Source organism: Armigeres subalbatus, chromosome 3 (genome assembly GCF_024139115.2).
Source record: "Armigeres subalbatus isolate Guangzhou_Male chromosome 3, GZ_Asu_2, whole genome shotgun sequence".
NCBI lineage: Eukaryota > Metazoa > Arthropoda > Insecta > Diptera > Culicidae > Armigeres > Armigeres subalbatus.
In genome coordinates, this window is record NC_085141.1 from 161,892,233 (window position 1) to 161,915,427 (window position 23,195).

General features: G+C 41.7%; 1 protein-coding gene across 6 annotated transcripts in view; it reads left to right on the forward strand.

The window, feature by feature from the left end:
- The window catches only part of LOC134224273 (ras-specific guanine nucleotide-releasing factor 2-like), a 509,452-nt gene that overhangs the window by 297,804 nt on the left and 188,453 nt on the right, over window positions 1-23,195 (forward strand). For 5 of the 6 annotated variants that reach the window (XM_062703608.1, XM_062703607.1, XM_062703605.1 and 2 more), the window contains 7 exons: window positions 2,022-2,042; window positions 11,475-11,829; window positions 11,924-12,021; window positions 12,360-12,479; window positions 12,618-12,780; window positions 21,742-21,939; window positions 22,489-22,971. In XM_062703608.1, the coding sequence (XP_062559592.1) occupies window positions 2,022-2,042; window positions 11,475-11,829; window positions 11,924-12,021; window positions 12,360-12,479; window positions 12,618-12,780; window positions 21,742-21,939; window positions 22,489-22,677 (1,144 nt within the window). In that variant the 3' untranslated portion in view covers window positions 22,678-22,971. The remainder of the gene's footprint in view (window positions 1-2,021; window positions 2,043-11,474; window positions 11,830-11,923; window positions 12,022-12,359; window positions 12,480-12,617; window positions 12,781-21,741; window positions 21,940-22,488; window positions 22,972-23,195) is intronic. The other variant, XM_062703610.1, reaches the window with a different exon arrangement.

Here is a 23,195-nt window from a genome sequence, read left to right on the forward strand (position 1 = left end):
AAAAACGCAGAACGTTTGACGTGACACTTTTCAGCGCGGGGAAATACTATAAATGCGGGACCGGCACTCAAAACGCTGTACGTAAGGTTGCTTGACAAACAGTAAAATCGACGATAACAAAACACTGAAGAAGTCCTCAAGTGGAGGACGAAATACGTATCTGTTTGATACCTAAAAATTTATTGGTGGAACTAAAAGGAAGAAAATAGTCGTTGAACCGAGTAAAATCAGTTTTCAGTAACAATAGTCCCAACTGCTTGTAACAAATTGATAGTCATCGCATCCATTCATCCATTCATATGATTTCGAATAATCGAGAAGACATCATCGTTTTTTTTTTTTTTTGTGTTTTAGTCTAATGGTGTTTGTTCATTCCGGTTTTTCTTGTTCTTGTTCTCTTCTTTTCCGCTCTCTCTCATACGTACGTGAATTACTGTGGATGTTTACGTCTAATTACGTTTGTGCACTGAACGCCAAATCTACCATGTGTCTGTGAACGAAACAAATGGCATACGCAAAATTGAAAAAAAAATTACGAACCTATGGCTGTGTCATGCTGCTGACCAATGTGTACTCTCGTGCTCACATGTTTACCGTTCCTGTTACTGTTCACTAAATAAATCTTTAATCCTCTCAAAATGGCGCTCGAATACTATTTTGTGTCCCATTGTTTCATGCTGAATCCATATATTTAACACTTCATCACCATCATCATTGTCGCCTTCATTTTCGGAATCCGATGTTGGGTTTTGTTGTCGTATGTATTTCTGTTGGAATTTGGCGTGTGTGTGAAATTTGTGAATGTGGCATAATAATCCGATGAAAAAAAAATGCGAATACTCAACATGGACTGATGACACTTGCAAACTAAATCCCATCCTAATCGATGCTAAAAATCAAAACCATCCTGGCCAACGATGATTTATTGCTGCGCATTTTCCCTCCGGGGTTTCCACTAATCGCTTCGTACTGCTTTCGGGGTTGGGATTAACAATATGAACATAACAACCGAACCGACAATTGCCTTCTGGAATGGTCACATGGATCGTCATGGTTGGCTTGCCATCCCCGCCCGTTCTTACCAATTCCCACAATGCGCCATTGTGTCTTGTCGTCGCACTTTGTCACCAACGCTGCATTCGCACGCTATTTTTCATGGGCCTTTTCTGAATGGGTGTTTACCATGTGCGGGATGTGCTCTGCGGGTGGTGGTCGATTGCGAATCAACTTCCGGTCCCCCATGTGGCGTACTCTGATAAATTGAAAATTTCCACCCACGCTGTTTTCGTACCATCCCTGCCTGCTCTACAATGCATTCATGTTGTGCTATTGTAATTAATACGGAATCGCTCATGCCCTTGTAAACTTCTGATAACGGCGAATATGAATAAAAATTGATGATAAAAACTCATTCCCCGATGCGACCGAACGAAATAAATTTCGAATCTGGCTCGACTACCGCCTCAAACATCATAAATAAATTTATCATTCGAATGCGCGCTCGGTCGCTATCTTCGCGTCATCCTGTCGGTCGCTACGGGCTGCCGCTGCGCTTCCATGTGAACACACATCCGTTTCCTATTAATATCGCATTCCCGCTTACCCATGCTGGTTTTATTGCTGTCACGTCGAAAAATTGGCACTGCCACCAAATGCGTATGAGAAACTTTCCTTCCCCCTTCAACCCCAACCACATTGTGTTTGTGCACGAATTTTCCCCTCTAAAAATGCAATAAAAACTTCTTATCGACCGTTAAAATATTCATCTACGAAAAAACAAAATCCCCGCCACACCGCAATCATCATTTACTACTGATGACAATTTTTCTACTGTGGTTCTGATTTTTCGACTCAACTGGGCGTGAAAAAAATGATGACAACTGTTGGAAATGTACAACCTGCTGCCGTTCCGCTTTTTTTTCTTTTTGATTATTTGTTGAAACTATTTTCATTCATTGCTGTAAACCCGCGCTCGGCTCACTGAACATTGTACCCCTCTAATGGCTGCACCATGTAAACAGTATGGGTCCTGACCCTTTATGGTAAGTTTAAGTGGTACTACAATACGGAGTGTCATTTGAGTGTTTGAACATCTGTACAAAGCTCATTATTCTATATTCCTATTTTTTGTCGGCTGATTGGATTGATTCGGATGAATGGAAACGACAAAGGCTTCGATACTGTCTGCTGCTATGTAGTCGTCGCTGCAGTGGAGGCGCATGGTGCATTGATTGCTGCTGAGTGTAGAATTCAATAAGATCAAATTGGGACTATTGTAATATGTTTGGAATAAGATAATGATTTCAAATACCTATATCGAAAGGAATATAATACAAAAATGTAATAATCATATTTATTTCATTTAAATGGAATTATAATAAAATAACGGCTCCAATCAGGCATTCCAAATGTACGGCCTTTCCGCTACATTCGGAAGAACACGGACTGTCGCTTTGCATGCTATCAATCGCTTTATGCTGTTTACTTCTTATTCAACCAGAAGACATGCACACATGCACGAATGAACTCTGTCGCCGAGTATTTGGGCTCACCACAGCAGCTAATTCGACATGGTGAAACCAAAAAAAACCTATCGGCCTTGTCTGTCACCCTCACTTCGTAACTTATTAATATTCGACCGAACACTGACAATTTCCGATCGAATATCAGTCAGTGAGTATTTATTTAGATTTCATGAACTTATAAATCACTGTAAAACTGAACACTTATATGAATTCTTCGAATACAGTAACAATTCATATCATATGAATGAATGAATCTGTGAAGTAGGAAACTGAGCACCGTTTTGACTCAAATCTCAAAAAGTTCCAAATTCTGAACATGAAGATTTATCTGGAGCACTTCGTTATTTTTGCATAAATAAACGAATTTTCTCGACAGACATGTAGATCAAGGACATTATAAATGTCGGAATTTGAGACAATTTTCACTATGTTCGGCATTTGAGGCAAATTTTGGCAGAATAAAATCATTCAGTATTGATAGTTACAATCAATAAAATATGAATATCAAGCGCTTATATGAATGTTCGCTAGCTGATGGAAATTATTAATCTATTAATATTATTTTCTTTCGGCGATACCAGTCGTAATAAGTAGCAAATACTTTGTTGCTCCTACATCCGACGTTTCGGTTAATTTATTTAACCTTTTTCAAAGGGTTAGGAGTTTGTATTTTTGTTGGTGTGTATAGTGTTGTTGTACCCTTTATACACCTGGTACAATTCGTGATTCATGCGACGCCGCCAGATACCGTTCTCCTGTTTACCGCCGAATATTGTCCTTAGCACCTTACGCTCAAACACTCCGAAAGCTCTCCGATCAGCCTCCTTTAACGTCCATGTTTCATGGCCGTATGAGTAGTATACAGCGCAAGTTTTGTAGTTTGTAGTAGTTTGCGCGAAACTACGGGACTTCAGCTGGTTACGAAGTCCATAATAAGCTCTATTTACAGTTGCAATACGCCTTTTCACCTTGCGGGTAACATCATTATCGCACGTCTCTAATGTTCCAAGATACACAAATTCTTCTACCACTTCAAACTTTTCGCTACCACCACCACTAATGAACCCACGTTGATTTCCAGCGGCCATATACTTCGTTTTGCTGGTATTGATCGTGAGTCCAATCCTCGCTGTCTCCCTCTTAAAAGGCACAAAAGCCTCTTCCGCGACACGGCGATCAATCCCGATAATATCGATATCATCCGCAAATCCCAGTAGCATATGCGATTTTGTGATAATGGTACCGCTTCTTTGCACACCAGCTCTCCTAATCGCTCCCTCGAGCGCTATATTGAACAGTAGATTTGAGAGTGCAAGGTAACAAATGATGTCGATATTTCATCCGCAACCCGATCCGTCCAACGTTATACGAATCCGCTGTATCAGATTCGCCGGAAAACCATGTTCAAGCATAATTTGCCATAATTCATTCCGTTTCATTGAATCGTACGGCGCCTTGAAATTAATAAACAGATGATGTGTCTGCCAGTTGTACTCCCGAAATTTATTAAGGATTTGTCTCAGGGTAAACATTTGATCCGTCGTTGATCGGCCCTCACGAAAACCTGCTTGGTATTCGCCGACGAAGGACTCTTCAAGCGGTCTCAATCTGTTGAACAGAATACGGGACATAATTTTGTACGCCGAATTAAGGAGAGTTTATTTATTTATTATCAGACTAAGGCCGGAGTGGCCTGTGCTGCACATAAAAGTCTTCTCCATTCAGCTCGGTCCATGGCTGCACTTCGCCAACCACGCAGTCTGAGGAGGGTCAGCAAATCATCCTCCACCTGATCGATCCACCTTGCCCGCTGTGCACCTCGCCTTCTTGTTCCCGTCAGATCGTTGTCGAGAACCATTTTCACCGGATTACTGTCCGACATTCTGGCTACGTGCCCGGCCCACCGCAGTCTTCCGATTTTCGCGGTGTGAACGATGGATGGTTCTCCCAACAGCTGATGCAACTCGTGGTTCATTCGCCTCCTCCACGTACCGTCCACCATCTGCACCCCACCATAGATGGTACGCAACACTTTCCTTTCAAAAACTCCCAGTGCGCGTTGGTCCTTCACGAGCATCGTCCAGGTCTTGTGTCCGTAGAGAACTACCACTCTTATAAGCGTTTTGTAGATAGTCAGTTTGGACGGCGGCGAACTCTATTCGATCGGAGCGTCTTACGGAGTCCAAAGTACGTACGATTTCCAGTCACTATGTGCCTCCGAATTTCTCTGCTGGTATCGTTATCGGCGGTCACCAGAGAGCCCAGGTACACGAATTCTTCACCTCGATTTCGTCACCACCGACAGAAACTCGTGGTGGGTGGCTTACATTGACTTCTCTTGAGACTCTTCGTATCATGTACTTCGTCTTCGACGTGTTGATGACTAGTCCAATCCGTTTAGCTTCGCTTTTCAGTCTGATGTAGGCTTCCTCCATCCTCTCAAAGTTACGTGCCATAATATCAATGTCGTCAGCGAAACCAAATAACTGGACGGACTTCGTGAAAATCGTACCACTCGTGTCAATCCCTGCCCTTCGTATTACTCCCTCCAGAGCGATGTTGAATAGCAGACACGAAAGACCATTACCTTGCCGTAACCCTGTGCACGTTTCGAAGGGACTCGCGAATGCCCCATGAAACTTGAACTACGCACATCACCCGATCCATCGTCGCCTTGATTTTTTTAACCGGAATTTCCTTTCTGTGCATTAGCTGCCATAGCTGGTCCCGATCGATTGTGTCATATGCGGCTTTGAAGTCGATAAATAGATTATGTGTGGTCACGTTGTATTCGCGGCATTTCTGCAATACCTGACGTATAACGAACACCTGGTCTGTAGTACAGCGTTCACCCATAAATCCCGCCTGGTACTGCCCCACGAACTCTCTCGCAATAAAATTAGGCATAAAATTTGGGAGAGTACCTTGTAGGCGGCGTCCAGCAATGTGATTGCGCGGTAGTTGCTACAATCCAGCTTATCGTCATTTTTGTAGATGGTACACACGACACCTTCCATCCACTCCTGCGGCAGAACCTCATCCTCCCAAACCTTGGTAATCACCCAGTGCAGCGCTCTAGCCAGTGCCTCACCACCGTGTTTAAACAGGTCTCCTGGTAGTTGGTCAACTTCTGGGGCTTTGTTGTTTTCAGCCGGCCGATCTCCTCCTGGATTTCCTGGAGATTCGGAGCCGGAAGTCGCATGTCCTGCGCGCGTGCTCCTAGGTTCATTACCATACCGCCACCGTTGTCTGCCATATCGCCATGTAGGTGCTCTTCGTAGTGCTGCCGCCACCTTTGGATCACCTCACATATCGAGCTGTGGTACGTGGCCCTAGTGCAGCGGTTGCGGTGCTTCCAATGGCGGATCGAATATCTCTCCAGCCATCTTCTAGAGATGCTGCGCCTAGCTGCTCTTCCGTTGGGAGTGCCACTTCCAGCTGCTGCGCGTAGTTTTGGACTAGTCTACCGTCTTGTAGCCGCCCAATGTTTAGCCGCGGCGGACGACTCCGACGCGTGTTGATCACCGTCGAGAGTTTTGAGCGCAGACATACTGCAACTAGGTAGTGGTCGGATTCAATATTCGCATAGTGCGTACGTTCGTGATGTCGGAGAAGAATTTGCCGTCGATTAGAACGTGGTCTATTTGGTTTTCCGTTACTTGATTAGGTGATTTCATGTGGCCTTGTGGATATTCTTGCGGGAGAAGAAAGTGCTTCGGACTACCATTCCGCGGGAGGCTGCAAAGTTTATGCATCGTTGGCCGTTGTCGTTCGATACGGTATGCAGACTATCCGGTCCGATGACCGGTCTATACATTTCCTCCCTTCCTACCTGAGCGTTCATGTCACCGATGACGATTTTGACGTCCCGCAGTGGGCATCCATCGTATGTCTGCTCCAGCTGCGCATAGAACGCTTCTTTCTCGTCGTCGGATCTCCCTTCGTGTGGGCAGTGCACGTTGATGATGCTATAGTTGAAGAAACGGCCTTTAATTCTCAGCTTGCACATCATTGCGTTGACTGGCTGCCACCCAATCACACGATGGCGCATCTCACCCAGCACTATGAAGCCGGTTCCCAGCTCGTTGGTGGTGCCACAGCTTTGGTAGAAGGTAGCCGCTCGATGCCCGCTTTTCCACACTTTCTGAGGAGAGTTATTCCTCGGTAATTGGCGCACTCCAGTCTGTGCCCATTCTTAAAGAGAGGGCAAATTGGGCCGTCCAACCAGCTAGCAGGCATTTCCTCGTCTTCCCATATTTTCGACATAATATGGTGCAGAACTTCATAAAGCTGCTCACTGCCATGTTTGAGAAGATCGAGCTTCTGGTGGTACTCAGCCGATACTCCTTCCGCCGACAATCGCTGGATATTGTAACGCATCGTTCGCTGTGATCTTTCGTTCGATACAGTTGACAACCGTGATCGAATTTTACTGACAACGAGGTAGTGATCAGAGTCAATGTTCGGACCTCTGAATGTCCGCACATCGATAACATCCGAGAAATGGCGCCCATCCACCAGAACATGGTCTATCTGGTTGCAAGTTTCACCATTTGGGTGTCTCCAGGTGCGCTTTCGGATGTTCTTTCGTGCAAAGTAGGTGCTTGAGCACTCTCCATAGGCTTTATCAAGACATTCATAAAACGTGTCCTTCACGTCGTCGGATTTATCGTTTGTCGGTGCGTAAACGTTGATTAGGCTGTAATTGAAGAATTTGCCCCGTATCCTCAACACACAGATTCGTTCGCTAATGGGTTTCCACCGCATCACTCGCTTCATCTGCTTGCCCATCACTACGAAACCAACTCCATGTTCTGCTTTTCCGCCGCCGCTGTGATAGATGTTATACTTGAATGCAGTGTTGGTCGTGGGGTCCACGGCTCGGAATTCACGTTCTCCGGATCTAGGCCATCGGACTTCTTGAATAGCAGCCACGTTCACTCCAACCTTCTGCAGTTCACGAGCCAGAAGGCTCACTCGTCCAGGTTCATTTAGGGTCCTGACATTCCAGGTACCGAATTTCCAATCATAGTCCTTATTTCGTTGCCGGGTCGGTTGCCAAAAATAACGTTCTCTTTTTCTTCTATCTCCATTTTTCGTGGTATTTGAGAGGCTTCAGTAAGCTACCTTACCGGGGTCGCGTTACCTTCATCGCGCTGGTGGGGCTGCCACCTTAGGTATAGCTGACGCGATACAGCATTTCGTTGAGCTGCTGGGTATCAGGCAGACGCTGTTTGAGCCGCACCTCCTGGTGAACAGACGCTCGAAGCGTAACTTCTCACTCTAGCTGATGTCAGAAGGACAACAGTGCCCAGGCTGCACTACCAGCAAAGTGCACAACCCTTAGCTGGCGGTCTTTTGTCATCGGACGACCCGTGGAAGCGTGAGATAGGGACTTGTGGGGACCAGAGCTCTGTTGGGCGCTCCTTCCTTGATGTCAACCCACCATTTTGCAGCCCTTTTGACTACAATCAATGAATCATTGAATTCAAATCTGATTATTTTGTATTATTTTAATATAGTAGGGGGAACGACGGCTTTGACAGGTTTTGTTCTATTATTGGCAGGGGGTTTTTATGACTGACTAGGCTCAGGCCTAAGCATTCTTTGCATATCAAAGAATATTGTGGCCAAATTTCATGAAATTTGGTCGACAAAAACCCCCCTGCCAATAATAGAACAAAACCTGCCAAAGCCGTCTTTTCCCTACCTAATTTATTTTGTCTTTGTTAGCGAAACTTTCAGCCCAAGGCTGGCTCTTCTCGAGCGTACCTGAATTGAAAGATTTCATTTCTTGTATTGAAACCTTTCAAAATTGTGAGATTTATTTTTTTGTGCAGAATAGGTATACCTTATTAGAGCACCTCCACGGGAGTCTCCATCTGGGTCCCTATCGCTATTTCCGGGCCCTTTATAGAGACCCTCTTCTACACCGGCGGTATCTAAACGGGAATGTAAAATAAGAACGCAACTCAAAATTAGCGGTGAGTTTCCAAATTTAGCGCCCCATACTGGGTTGCTTTAATTTTCATACAGAGTTGCTATTTCGTGAAACGTCACTTTGGTATAGATAAAAAAATTGCAGAAAATCTGTTTTTCTTCTTCAGAACAATTCCGGCGTAAATAAAATAGCAAGGGAAATATTCAATTTTTTGAATCTAGCGCCCCAGTTCAACTCCGCGAAGAAGTAATTATACTAGTGGATTAGGTATGATGAGGAGCGATGCGCACGGACGCCCGCTAGAGTCCGAAATTTTCATGGATTTTCTCGAAAGAAAATTTTACTGTTTTCTTTAGCAAGTTGCTCCAAGAAGGAGGTCTTCCAGGTGCTTCCAGGAATCCCTCAGAAGGTTGCTTGAGTAATTGTTCAGTATGTTCTCCGAGTTGTTCCGCCAGAAAATCTCCCGCAAGTTTATCTTTTCTGTCATTCATTTGAACACGATTTGCTTTGGAAATTCCTTGGAAGATTTCTCCAGGAGTTCCCAAGCAATCTTTGAGTTTTTTAAGAATCTTTAGCAGTTGTCCCAGAATAGTTTTAGGATTTCTTTTAGAATCTATAGGGATTTTTTTTTATTGGAACTGCCCTATAATTTCTTTTGTGATTTCATTTGAAAACTTAGTAAGTTTTCCCAAGAAAATTCTTTGGATTCTTTCGGATGTTGTTACAAAATTGTTTGTCCGGGACATTCTTCAGAGAAAAAAATGTGGAAGCATTCCTGCAGGATTTTGTCAAGTCAAGAGATTCCTGTATGAAAACTGGTGGGAATTGCAGGAGGAATTTCTTCGACCGCAAGTAGTATAAATCCTCGAAGGAAATTTCCAGGAGGAAGGAAGTCCAGAAGGAATAATAGTGAAAAAAATGAAAAAAGTTTGATGACGGGTTCCCAGCTAGCCTTACGAGCAAAGCGTAGAATTGCCCTCCGGATTCCCGATTCTGTTGTTTTCAAGTGGACTCCTTGAGCATACACAGATAGAAAAATCCACTGAAATTTACGCTAAAGATCATGCACATAAATGGAACGCCATTATTAGCGTAATTCCACGCGTGATATAGCCTAAATGTATACAATATTGGACGTGAATCGCCAATATTGCTTGCAAGTTGTAAGCAAACTTGTTAGGAAGAGGACCATTTCCGCGTCGAATAGTGTAAATTAATGCGTCTCAAGTTTTACGTGCTGTTTACTTTTCATTATTTTTTTCTGTGTAGTTGTCACACAAAATACATACTCATGCAATGACGGGCACAGAAAAGCTTTCAATTGATAACTGAGGAAATGCTTATAGAGTACTAAGTTGAGCAGCTAGCCAAGTTCCAGTTGGAATGTAGAGCCATTGAAGAAGAAAATGACTACTTTTAGCAACGCCCGGTGAGAACTCAATGTGTTTACGAAGTCGCTATACCTAAAACAGAAACCACCGGTGGGAAGATGGGGCGCTATCCTAAAATAGCACTCGAGAGGGAGCGCTATAATAAGAATAGCGATGAGGACTCCCGTGGAGGTGCTCTTAGTTTAAAAATTTTAAAACAAGTATGTTATACATTCAAAGTTAATTGCCTATATGCCGGGTATTAAGCCACCCAGAGTGGAAATTAATTACTATGTCTGAAACTCGGTTATGCATATGCACAACATAGTAGGCTCAGTAGGGAAAGCACCTGTCTAGCGTACTGGGGTCGTGGGATCAAACCCCACTGAAGGGGCGGTCACTCTCCAATACCTTTTCCGAACTAAATCTATCACATGTTGTGCATATGCATAATCGAGTTTCAGACAAAGTAAGTAAGTTGTATTTTTTAAAGTAATTTGAAAAAGAATACGCACTTGAGGAATCTTGCTTACATTTGATATAAAGCCTAGACGGAGTTGAAGCATTTCGTTTAAAAGCGCTTACTTCAACAACAGATATTGAATTGGCCAACCCATCGAACACTTCAATAGGATTGTTTGCGGAAATCATAGACATTTTTGAAGAACTTCAATGTTTCGATGAAAACAAGGAAGAATTTCCTGGGAAAATTAGAAAATTGTCCGAAGGAATTTCTAAAGAAGTTTCTTTGTGATTCTTTTATTCTGTAAAAATTCTTAAAATTCTTAAGAATTTAATAAGGGTATTTTGGAATATATGCGGATTTTGGCACTTATGTATGTAGAAATCCTAATCATAGCTTACCAAAAGATCAGCGGTTGACTAGATGGGCCAATTCTTGCTCGGTTGAATGAATATCTTAGACGCAAGCTATGTCTCGTTCAAACCCTCTATTCTATTCAACAGCGATATTGAATTTTGGAACCAGTAATGGGTAGAATAAAAAAAGAAAAAAAAATCAAAAATATATCTAAAACTAGAATGACTTAAAGCTATTTTGAATCCTCAAATAGGATTAAGCCTTTGAACGAATGGAAGAAAGTGTGAACCGATTTATAGTCGGTAAAATGAAACAAAAAAAAACAATCTGCAAAAGAAGGCACATTAGTGTTAGTTCTGGGAAACCGAGAAACTCTTGGTTTTAATGAATACAATATTACATTAGGAAAGGGTAATAATCTGCATATACAACACATTTTCTGAACAACGTAAGAACTGCTAAACTGATATTCCAATAATTTTTTGGGCAAATAAAAGACATGGAAATGTAACTGTTGCTCGAATAATGCAAGAGTGTTATGTGTGTGATTGTACGGATGGATGTTTCTATCATTTCTTTACTTTTTCAGTTCCCTCTATTTTATAGTGTTTATCATAACCCTCTAAAACGATGATGATGAAGTGATTTTGGACATAAACCTGAGGATCTCCTATTTGATACCGAGCATTGATCTTCTCTTTCTTTTCGGTTCTGAATCGATATCAAATCTTACGTTTTATTGTCACAAATGCCAATCCGATGTATTATAAAATTGCACAAACGAACAAACAAAAACCCAAATTCGACTGCCTCGCCAGGAGTAGCACCTCAACGGCAGCAGCGGCTTTCGCAATCGCTACCTCAGCTTCCAGCAACCCTAGGGACGAGCCCCCCGAAGTGGAAGCTAGGAACCGGAAAGAATCTGTTGTCAGTTCACCTGCCACGATGCGCGTGCTGAACGTCCTCCGACATTGGGTTTCCAAGCACTTCCAGGACTTTGAGCAGGATGCAACTCTACGCTCGCAGACGATTGCCTTCCTGGACGACATTACGTGCAGTCCGAACTTATTGCCGACCGAGCATCGAGCTGCATCCCAACTGCTGCGACTACTGTGCCGCGATGACATCGACAGCGGGAAGCACCATCTGGAAACGCTATTAATGCCACCGCAGGTAATTGATGTTGCTATCGATTGGCGGAATAAAATTCAAATTATTTCTCTACTCATACTCTTGCTTCTAAATTCTATTTCCAATCCTCCAACAGACTCCGAGCAAGGAAAGCATAGAGACTCTATCGGCGCTGGAAATAGCGGAACAAATGACATACCTGGATCATCAAATATTTTTGGCCATCCGAAGCGAGTACGTTTTTCTTTCTGTTCAGTTCACATCCGATACCGTTCAAAACATTTTTCGACATCCGACCTATTTGAATCTATGGAATTTGGTTGCAGGCAATTTGGTCGAATGAGGCTTGGTCGAAAAAGGTTTTATTGACTGTATTCACGAATTTGATTCTAGGATGATAGTTACGTAGCCGAAAACTGACAATAAATGTTTCCAATGAGAGTTCAGGACAGCGAAAATTGCTTTCAGTCAAGTGTCCCCAAAATAATTATCCTATTCGAACAAAAGTCATTCGATCGAACGTTCAAATTCCAATATAATCAAGCCCTTTCCTCTTCTCTTCATCTCGCCAGGGAATTTCTCGGTCAAGCGTGGATGAAATCTGACAAGAAGTCACGTGCAGAACATATCATACTTATGACAAAACGATTCAACGACGGTTCCCGACTGGTTTGCTCCGAGATAGTGTCGAGGTAAGTGTGAACGGTGACGAGGGCGGGAAACTGCATTATTTCCACCCGAACAAGTCGAACTGCAACCTTGTCTCTCTCTCTTCCTCGTTTTGATCTGATTCGATTCCTGTGCTTTGTTGTCGATTGACCCGGAACCAGGAGCAACATGGCGGCGCGGGTAGCTGCCATCGAGAAGTGGACCGCCGTAGCAGATATTTGTCGTTGTTTGCATAACTTCAACGGAGTGCTGCAAATCTGTGCTGCCTTCACCAATGCGGCTGTGTATCGACTGAAGAAAACCTGGGATAAAGTACCGAGAACAGTAAGTAAACAGAATGCAATTCTTGGGGTGGAATGTTTTGTTATGCGAATGTGGGTCGTTCGGTGCAGAGTCGTTAAGGGAAGCGGTGTTTGCTGGATAGCCACTGTATGTGTAGCTATCTATGACGAAGATTGAGAGAAAATATGTCACGACGTGTGCGGAGCTTCTGAAAAAAAGAACCATTGACCATTTTTCTATTTTAATGGATACGTCGAAAAAATGGTTCCAGAGAAAAATAAAAACAGGACTTCCGAACATAATCAATGGTAGTACACTCAAGTATACTCAAAATTTACTTGTTTGTTTTGTATTATAAACTCATAATACACCAAAAAAGAATTTCAAAGTTGATCTAAAATTGAACAATAGGAAATAGATTCCTGTCGAATAGATCAGAAGTAATGCCGACCCAATGTTAACAAAAGCACTGAAAACAGGTTTGTTAAATCGTGACGTATGATGCAAATAAAAATGGCGAATATTGTCACTTTCTTGAGGAAACAAGGATCCCCGATAGACTGCTGGACGTGACCAAAGCTAACGAAAATTGTTCTGCTAGGTGTATGAAAAAAATTATGAAGTTTGATTCGTTAATAGTTTGGATGGAGATTGTCCCCTACCGCTGAAATCTTGATTCCCGGGACTATCTGAGCCAGACGCTTCTGAAGGTCCAATCTATCAAGTCGGCTTTTAAGCGTAATATAATAATGATAGGGATGCGCGCCGCCACGTTCCCTTACAACCATCGAAACATTTACATCGGAGCGCTAATGTTCAAAATCCATCACGCCTCTGATCCCTTATTTCTTAAGCTTAATTTGCAAAAGTCTGCATTACTCAATAAAGCTCGATTCACTTTATAATTCTGGACATTAGATATTAGCTCTATTTCGAAATTGTTTTGATGACATAAGTTTAGTAATCAAAGCTTTCTTGCATTTTCTAGAAAAAGTCTCAATTCATTAAGTTTCAATATTCAGCATAGGTGACTCCGTGAATCGAAGTTATCAATTGGAGAAATCAAATCTGAATAAAATGATAAGGGGCCGTACACTAATTACGTAAGCAATTTTTCTGGGATTTTCAACCCCCCACCTCCCCCCTTGTAAGATTTTTCCCATACAAACCAATTTTTATTTATATGGACCGTAAGAATATGGCCGATCCCCCCTCCCCCCATAAGTGCTTACGTAATTAGTGTACGGCCCCTAAGGAATTATTAGCCGACACTCTGATATAGTGGAGGTATGAAGTATATTTCGTATAGCGTACAGTTCGAGTATGTAAATAAATTGCCAACACTTCAAGATGTATTCTATTTAATTGTATGACGAAAATTCATCTTCCTGTTTGTTGATTCACCGAACAAGATTGACTCGAATACAGTTTTATATCTCAAATTACAATAAAATGCATCTGATGCAGAAACATTGAGGTCTAGTTACAATAAGTTTTATTACCACCAGGAAATTAAGACGTAATTGTCTAACGAATTCTTTCACACTAACCTATCCGGTTCGAATTCCGCCGAACATACCTACCTCCTAGAAGCATTTAATTTTCCATTTGGTTCGTTCACGTCCCACAGAGAAACCCCCGTGCTTGTAGCAAAACGGAATGTTCTTGCTCAAAGTTCCATCGTAATTCAAGCTTTTAATGTGCATTCCAATTCCTCTGTCTGTTTGCGCAGTAAAGCGTTCTCGGTCGTTCTCAGGGTGTACAGGAAGTCAACGCAGGCAACCCATCCACCCGTGCCGACCCAAGGAATCCCCTCATGAGTCTAGGTATTGCTTTGCTAGAATATGGAGTTTGTTAAAGTGAAACTCGAAGCAAGCAGCCACAAATGCGTAAAGTTTTACTGCCTCCGCTAGTCGTTTGCTGGAGCCTGGGTGTTACGGGCGATATTGGTGAAAAGTTGTAATGAGTTTATATTTACGTGTCAGATGAAATGGAAGGAAACCTTTCCCATCGTAGAAATAATTGAGCCTGGCCGGAAGACGATCGGGGCTTTGAAGCGTGGTTAGGAAATAAGCTTACTTTTAATGACACCGAGTGGTGTGCAATTGAGCATAATGGCCCTTTACCGGATCTTCGGATCACAATGGACGCTTCGATAATTATGTTCTCCATAATACATAGAACATCAAAAACGAAGCAATTGTGTAAACTTTATTTCCGAATTATTTATGTTGTGCCTAAATGGTATAAGGTACACCGGGGCAAGTTGAAATGCGGGGTAAGTTGAAACGGAATCTGTAATTTAGATCAACAATGACCGAATGCCCTGATTATTTTTTTTCAACCAATTACTCTCCTAAACGCACCTTCTAACTGCTATTCCCGGAGGATTGCAGCTACTAAAAGCAATCTCTGCCATTGTTTATTTTTCACCTTTTGCAAAAACTAAACCAACTTTTTTGCGTGCCAATGAAACAGGTCTCAAAATGATGTTTGGAAGAGTTTTTTCATCAAATTTTCACGGTAGGTAATCATTCAATGTTGAATAAGCATAATGATTTTGAAAAATTTATGAAAGATACGTTTTAATTTTTGTATTTTGCTCGTTTGAAATTGCTCCGCATTTTCAACCCATCGGGGCAAATAGAAATGCGTGGTGCGGGGCAAGTTGAAACAACGGTTCAATACGTCACCCTCTCAGTTTAAATTTCCAGAATTCAACATGGTCCGTAAATACATTCGGAAAACAAAAATTAATAGAAAGGTCAAAAATTCTGAAAATTAATTTAATAAATTTCCGTCCATCTTGTCGTGAATGCAACCCCCCTACAATCTCCACTAAAAATAGAATGAAAAGGGGGCATGTTTAAGCTGCACGGTCTAGTTATGAGATTCTTAATCTACTTTGCCTCGCTGTGAGCACTGGTTCTCAAAAAATAAAACATAGAACATGTAAATATTTCGCTAACTTTCACTTCCCCAGCCCCCCTTCCTCCAATCGAGGGTCTATGGGAGATACGCTGGTTAATTAATGTGGATTTATGAAGAAGCCACAGCCGAATTAATCACGCGTACAATTCAAAGAAAAGAGTATAGAGTATCAAATTCTGGAATGTGGCTTTTATGCGAGTAAATATCAAGATGAGACAGCACAAGTAGGATTTAATTTTCAAATTTCTAGGACAAAGACTACTATTTTATCAGGGTTTTAGGAGATAATTTTAAGCTTATTTCTGAAAGATAATCAAAATCGTCAAAAATTCACATGGAACTCTTATGCGAATCTTGGCAGTATAGTCACCTTTACAACCTCGTGCATCTTGAGTCACACTCAGTACATATATTTTGTTTTTGATACGGTACAGTTAGCTTATGTCTGTATACAGCGCAGGGTTTTAACTTACCCCGATATGCGGGACAAGTTGAAACGATGCATATAAAACAAATATTTTAGTATGCAAAATATTTATAAAAAAGTTTGGTAAGGTTGCTTATTTTTTATGTATAATCTTTGGCCCGAACTAGCAAACACCGCAAACGGATTCAAAATTTATCAAAGGGTTAATTTTTTACAGCACTTCAAAGTTCAACTTTAAAAAAACCGTTTCAACTTGCCCCGGTGTACCTTAGCGTAGTTGGTACCGGCAAGGATGATTTGCTTGCAGACAGCTTAATTCTACATCTCTCGAACAGCAGGGTTCAATGAAGCTTATTTTTGGAAGGAACCCTGGAGTGCTCAGTGTTACTTTCATTAAACTCAGCACAACGACTAGAGTCGAAAGTTACGTCTGGAAGCGTTCCCAGGAACCTTTTTCCTTTAGGGAAGATGAAGAGTTCCGATTAGCTCCGAAACCCATCTTGCGACGAATCAAACTTCACCATTGTGAAAGCTAACCTCAACAGATGTATTATTGAGAGTTTTTGAGCACATTGGTCTCGTCCGGAAGTGCTCCCGAGAATTTAGTTCCATTAGGGAAGTGAACAAATGTGGACGAATTCTGATTAGCACCGAAACCTATTTTGAGACATAAATGAGAGTTTTTGAACACATTAGCCACGTCAAGAAGAGTTCTCGGTAACGTGGTTCCCTCTCAGGGAAGTGGACAAATTTCGAGTGTATCCTAGACCCACCTTATGATGAATAAAGCTTCATGATTTTGAAGGAAAAAGACCAACAGATGAAATTTTTGGGGAAGGGTCATTTGGCCGATACCCATTCGGCCGAAAGCCATTTGGCCGAATCCCACTAGGCCGAATATACTATTTGGCCGAACGACCATTAGGCCGAAAGTCAGTTGGCCGAATTGGTCATTTGGCCGAAAGGATCATTTGACCGAAAGGGTCGTTTGACCGAAAGGGTAGTTTGACCGAAAGGGTCGTTTGGCCGAAAGGGTTTTTGACCGAAAGGGTAATTTGGCCGAAAGGGTCGATTGGCCGAAAGGGTCGTTTTGCCGAAAGGATCATTAGGCCGAAATGGTCATTAGGCCGAAAGAGTCATTAGGCCGAAAGGGCCATTTCGCCGAACGGACCATTTGGCTGAAAGGGTCGTTTGACAAAAAAAAATTGTCATTTGGCTTAAAGGTGAAAAGTGAAAAATTGGGAGTAAGAAGGAAGACGTCTCAATTCGCATTCCTCATTTCTCATTTCTCATTTCTCATTGTAAAAAAATGAGGAGTGCGAGGTGAGTAGTAAGACGTCTCACTACTCACTTCGCGCTCCTCATTTTGTTACAGTTAGAAGTGAGAAATGCTTTACTTTCGAGTCATTTGGCCGAATAGGACAATTGAAAAGTGGAAAATTGGGAGGAAGGAGGAAGACGTCTCAATTCTCATTCCTCGTTTCTCACTTCTCACTGTAAAAAAATGAAGAGTGTGAAGTGAGTACTAAGACGTCTCACTACTCACTTCGCACTCCTCATTTTTTTACTGTGAGAAGTGGGAAATGCTTTACTTTTCAAATGAACTATTCGGCCAAATGGCTCTTTCGGCCAAGCGACCCTTTCGACCAAATGACCCTTTCGTCCAAATGACCTTTTCGGCCTTATGACCCTTTTGGCCTAATGACCCTTTCGGCCAAATAACCCTTTCGACCAAATGACCCTTTTGGCTAAATGACCCTTTCGGCCTAATGACCCTTTCGGTCTAATGACCCTTTTGGTCTAATGACCCTTTGGCCAAATGACCCTGTCGGCCAAACGACTTTCGGTCAGATGGGTTTCGACCTAATGGCTTGTTCGGTCTAATGAAATGCGGCCAAATGGCTTTCGGCCAATTGACCCTTCCCCGAATTTTTTAGAGTGTTTTAATACATCGGCCAAGTCCGGAAGCATTTTCGAGAACGTGGTTCCCTGGGGAAGCATAGACGAATTCCGATAAGCTCCCAAACCCATCTTGCGTATCGAAATTCATGATTTTGACAGATAAGCCCATCAAAAGAATTTTTGTGAGCCTTTTGAAACAAACGTCTTTTGAAGTATTCCCGGGATGTGGTTTCTTCAGGAAAGTGGAAATTTTTTGATTGTGAGGTCTCCAAAATTCATCTTGTCTTCCAAAACTGTGAAGTTTGATTAATTGCAAGATGGTTTCTGGAGCTAATTAAATTTCGTATATTTCCCTTACGGAATCAGGATCCTGGGAACTATTCCGCACGTGGGCAATGTGTAAAAAACATTAAAAAATTCAACACTTTTCAAATCATGTCGCAAGATGGATTTGGAGCTAATCAAAATTATTCGTTGAATGGTGTACACCCCAGCCTTCGAACTTTGTTCATTACAACAGATGTCATTCCGATTAATTCTAGGGCAAATCTTGTGAATAAGCATTATCATATCTCTAAAACATTTTCCACAAATATTACGAGTTGAACGGCAAGCCCTGTCAGAAGAAGGCTCCAAAGTTCACGCGAACCACATACAACATAGAGTGTGTAAGCTGTCGTCTACGCGCTTTACCTGGCGAACTGTCAAGCGCCATCGTTATGCCAATCGATTATGACGCCTGCCTTCGGCTGGTATATTTGCATTATTACAGCTTCTCGCCAAACGAACCCCTCCTACGAACACACATTTTGTCCCTGGCATCCCGCATGTGAGTTGGGCTACTTCCTAGCGAAATGCGGATAGAGAGCGCTATCTTTGTTATAACTGACGCAAGGTCCAGCTTCTCAATGTCTTCGAATTAGCACAAAACTATTCATAACGCGGGGATAATGGGGATTCTAATCTATTTTATCGTTCAATAGAGGAACAAGTTTGCCATAGCATGAGAGTCCATCCATGGTATGTAAATTCGGGAGTCTACGAATCGAACTCACATTTCGGCAAACTTATTTTTTTATTAGGAGAAAGTTTTAAGAGATTGAGAGTTTTACGTTTTTGAAAAATCATCGGTTTTGTAAACGTCTTGGGGTCCGAAAGAAATTGGTTTTCTTTATGTTCAGCTTGCGGAATGCCATTGGTTGAATCAGTAACTCGGAGCTTCGGCAAGTTAATGCTTCGTTATCATTCATGTTATCATCGATACAATATTCTTCCAACTCATGATGTATTACAGGAAAGTTTAACCCTTAAGTAGAGCTAGCACTTCCTAACTCCCGGATTAAACAATATTCATATAAAATGAATACACAAGAAGAATTTTCGGATAGCCCATACTGCTGGCAGATACGCAAAAATTTTCCAAATCCGTCGTTTCCAAAGCATTTTAAATACTTTGCAAAATTTGTATATGATGGGTCACTTATGACCTTCGATTTAACTTTCTTAGGTTTCGTTTTACTCCTGTGATATCCAACTATAATAGATAATCACTCCTTTTATCCAACTATAGTTGATAACCACCAAAACAACCACAGTCGGAAGAATGTCCTTACAACTTCGTTAACATATTTTCACGAGTTATGAGCATCTTTAATTAAACAGATATAAAATCATCCGGCTAGTCCTGTTTGACCTTCTTTGGCTCTACGCACATCCATTTCGAGCAAACCAGGCGGAAAATTTATCGTGATCTTAATTTACCGTCCTTTCGCCATCGTCATCATCGTGCGGCATTCGGGAACTTGTGCCAACTTTGGCACTTGCTCCAATAAACCGGAATCCGTAGCATGCGAAACAATGGGCATTACTTTGTCGGTTGAGTTTTCACGCAGCCCGAGTGAAACTGAATTGGCCCGGATCCAAAGGTTGCCTCAATGCTTCCGAAGTTGAGCCGCCGGCTCTCACTACTCCCAAGGGGGTTTTATTTTTCCGTAGGAAGCAAATCGAACTGCATACAACGGTTTTTCATGTTCCGCTTGAACATTCTGGGGCCGCACTCGACACAGGCGAGTGCTTCGCTCATAAACGAGCACCTCCGGTTAACTCATTGAAAAATGATGATGCTTTGAAACAGTGAGATCATTCTGTTGGCAATTAAGCTTCATTTGGTTCCATGGTTTTCTAGAGTGTGTGCTTGGCTTTAACTAGAATTTCCAGAAAACTAGAAAGCATCAAGAATAGGAAAAATAGTTTCCTTAGCAGATTCAATACAAAGGTACGAGTGGTGTTGTACAATGCCAATTGTAGTCAAATGAATATGCTTCAAAAATGATCGATTTTTTCCTGCTGCTGGTTGCGAATACTCCACTTTGCACTAGTTACCCGAAAGTGCAAGTTCATCATTTATTTGTTTTCTGTTTTGCAAAGCATTGCTTACTTGAATAGATTTAGCAGGCAGTATATTTTGTTCCACAAGCTTCCAACTTCCTTCTATTGGTTGCCAACTTTCTATCGTCAGAACTATATTTCATTCCTAAGGCACCCGACTGCCAAGTGACTTAAAACCACAAATAACAACATATGGATATATGGTGTAGTATTATGAGGCAACTTTTTCTTTAATATACTGAACAGTATAAAGAATCATAAACTTCTAATATTGTCAAGCAAACATGTCAAAGAAGTAAAAAGTCATGAAAAATTACCACTTATTTAAGCTGGCGAAGAAAGGGATTATCCTTCTGTACCTTCACGTTCCAATCTTCAACATTATTTCCTACTCGAGGAAGCTTACATACATTACATTGTAAACAATAAGGTTTGAAAAAAAATTAGGCCAATTCAAAGATTCAAAAAGAACTTATATGATCTTTCGTTCGACAACTTTCGAGTTGACAACCGTGATCGAATTTTGTTTATTTGTTCATTTATTTATTTAGGGTAACGTGATGTAATGTTAGGCCTGGATGCAACTTTGGCTCATCACGCAAATTTATACAATAATTCAACAATAATACATCGTTTTGTAGAGAGATATTTATCAATGCTTCTTTGAAAACGTGTATCAAGCCGACTTTATTTATATTACGCATGATTCATGCACTTCTGTTACTAAAAATGCAATAAACCTGCGTGAAAATTGCTTTGACTCTGTTTGTTAGCAACCACTTAATAGGCGAGCAATGCAAGAGAGGGTGTTTGTTGGGTTGTGTCCCCGGTCCCACAAATCGTATGTACCAAAACCAACTTTTTTGTGCATTTTGGAGCCCCCTTCCGGCCAAATCTGGCCCTGCTTGGTCCACTCAATCACCGTCGTCATCATAATTATGTATATCAAATATATTGCATTATGTTATTAGAATTGTATTTCTGCATTACATTACCCTTAAGAAAAATATGCCTCAACCTTCTTCATGCGAAATTGCTTATCGTTCGTTAGCGTTCCAATTACCTATTCCCATATCCTATTTTCAACAAAATACTTCACATATTTTGCAATGCACGTCGAGAGGTTGTGGATCCAAGCATCAATATGCAGAACGGTTAAAATTCTAAGAGTGAATATACTTTCCAATTTCCATGTAAACATGTGTGCACCTGAAAACGTTCAAATTCACAAATGATGCAGTTGGCATGGATATAGTTTTCCACGTTCCATTTTCCGGCTCCATTTGAATAATTCCCATTCCGTGATGGAACTTACTTACACCGTGGACCAATAAATTTCTCTTTTTCCATTTCAGATCAAATCGACAATCACAAAACTGCAGGCTGTGGTGTGCTCTGATGGGCGGTTTCGCGTGATGCGGGAGGCACTGCATCGTTGTGATCCACCCTGCATTCCGTACCTGGGCATGTATCTAACGGACCTCTCCTTCATCGAGGAGGGCACCCCGGACTTTACACCGGACCGTTTGCTGAATTTTTCCAAAATGCGAATGGTAAGTCTCTTGCACGCCTCGTCTGGGAGAGAGAGTTGAAAAAAAAGCCACCATCGATGGTCTGATTTATGAAGATTGATATCGCGGAGGCACTCCTAGTGCTTTAGAGAACTGGAAACTGGTAGTTGCTTCCAGATTTGGAGTTTTGCAATCGTGTAGTCATTACTCGTTGGTGCTTCAAGCGCATTGGCGTAGCTGAAGACATAAGGCTCACTGGAAAATATGTTTTAGCTTTTTAAAGGAGAGTTTTATAGCATTTTCTTTAATTACTTTCCTATGATACATTTTGGATTGTTCATTTCGCTCTCGATAAAGTTGTGAACATTTATATGGATGCGATCTGCTACCTATATTGTTTCAAATCTCATTGGAAAAGATTTTTCAATTCTCCTATAAAGAACTCCTCCCAACGCTACTGCTCAAGCACGCTTACCAGTCGCATTTCAAAGCACCATCAGACCACCGAACGGTGCAATAATGGTCCGAATCAGCTCCCGTTCGTTCCCGCCGCATGGCATAAATTGGCTTTGGTTTTTGGAATTTTTGCAGATCGCACATGTGATACGGGAGATTCGCCATTTCCAACAGACGCCGTACAAAATCGATCACATACCGAAAGTTACATCCTACCTCCTGGATACATCGTTGCTGCTGGACGACGACGAACTGTACCAGAAGTCGCTGCAGATCGAACCGCGCAGTTCGCGTCTCAGTGCACCCAATACTGCGAATGTTTAAATTTTACTATTTTCGGCGCACTACTGTAGTGAATGGGGAGCGGGGCCGGTAGTACTACTGCGAATCCATAGATATTTGGACATTGAATCTATCCGAAGGGAAGAAAAATGGACGATGTTGGATGAAGTATTTGTTTTGGAATGAACTGAATGTGGATGACAAGTGGTAAGGCTATTGTGATAAATGATTGAAGTGAATACAAATTCTAAACCAGTGACATTGAAGATAAAATATGTGTGACATCAGAAATTTCACATCAAACGAAAGGAATGTTCGCCGTTGGCTTTCTATAAGGTAAGTGGTTGTAGATTTTGTCAAACGAATTCATGGTTTACTGGCTATTCTTGAAACCAATAAGTTCAATCATTACTGAACGACAATCTTTACATTGCGCTCTAGAATACAGAAAATTCATTATTCCTTAATTTATTTCAAAGAGGATTTTGAGGTTTAGTATAATAATGGCTAAAATAACAATGATCCAGTTGTGCCTGAGATTGAACATATTTTAGCTTGGG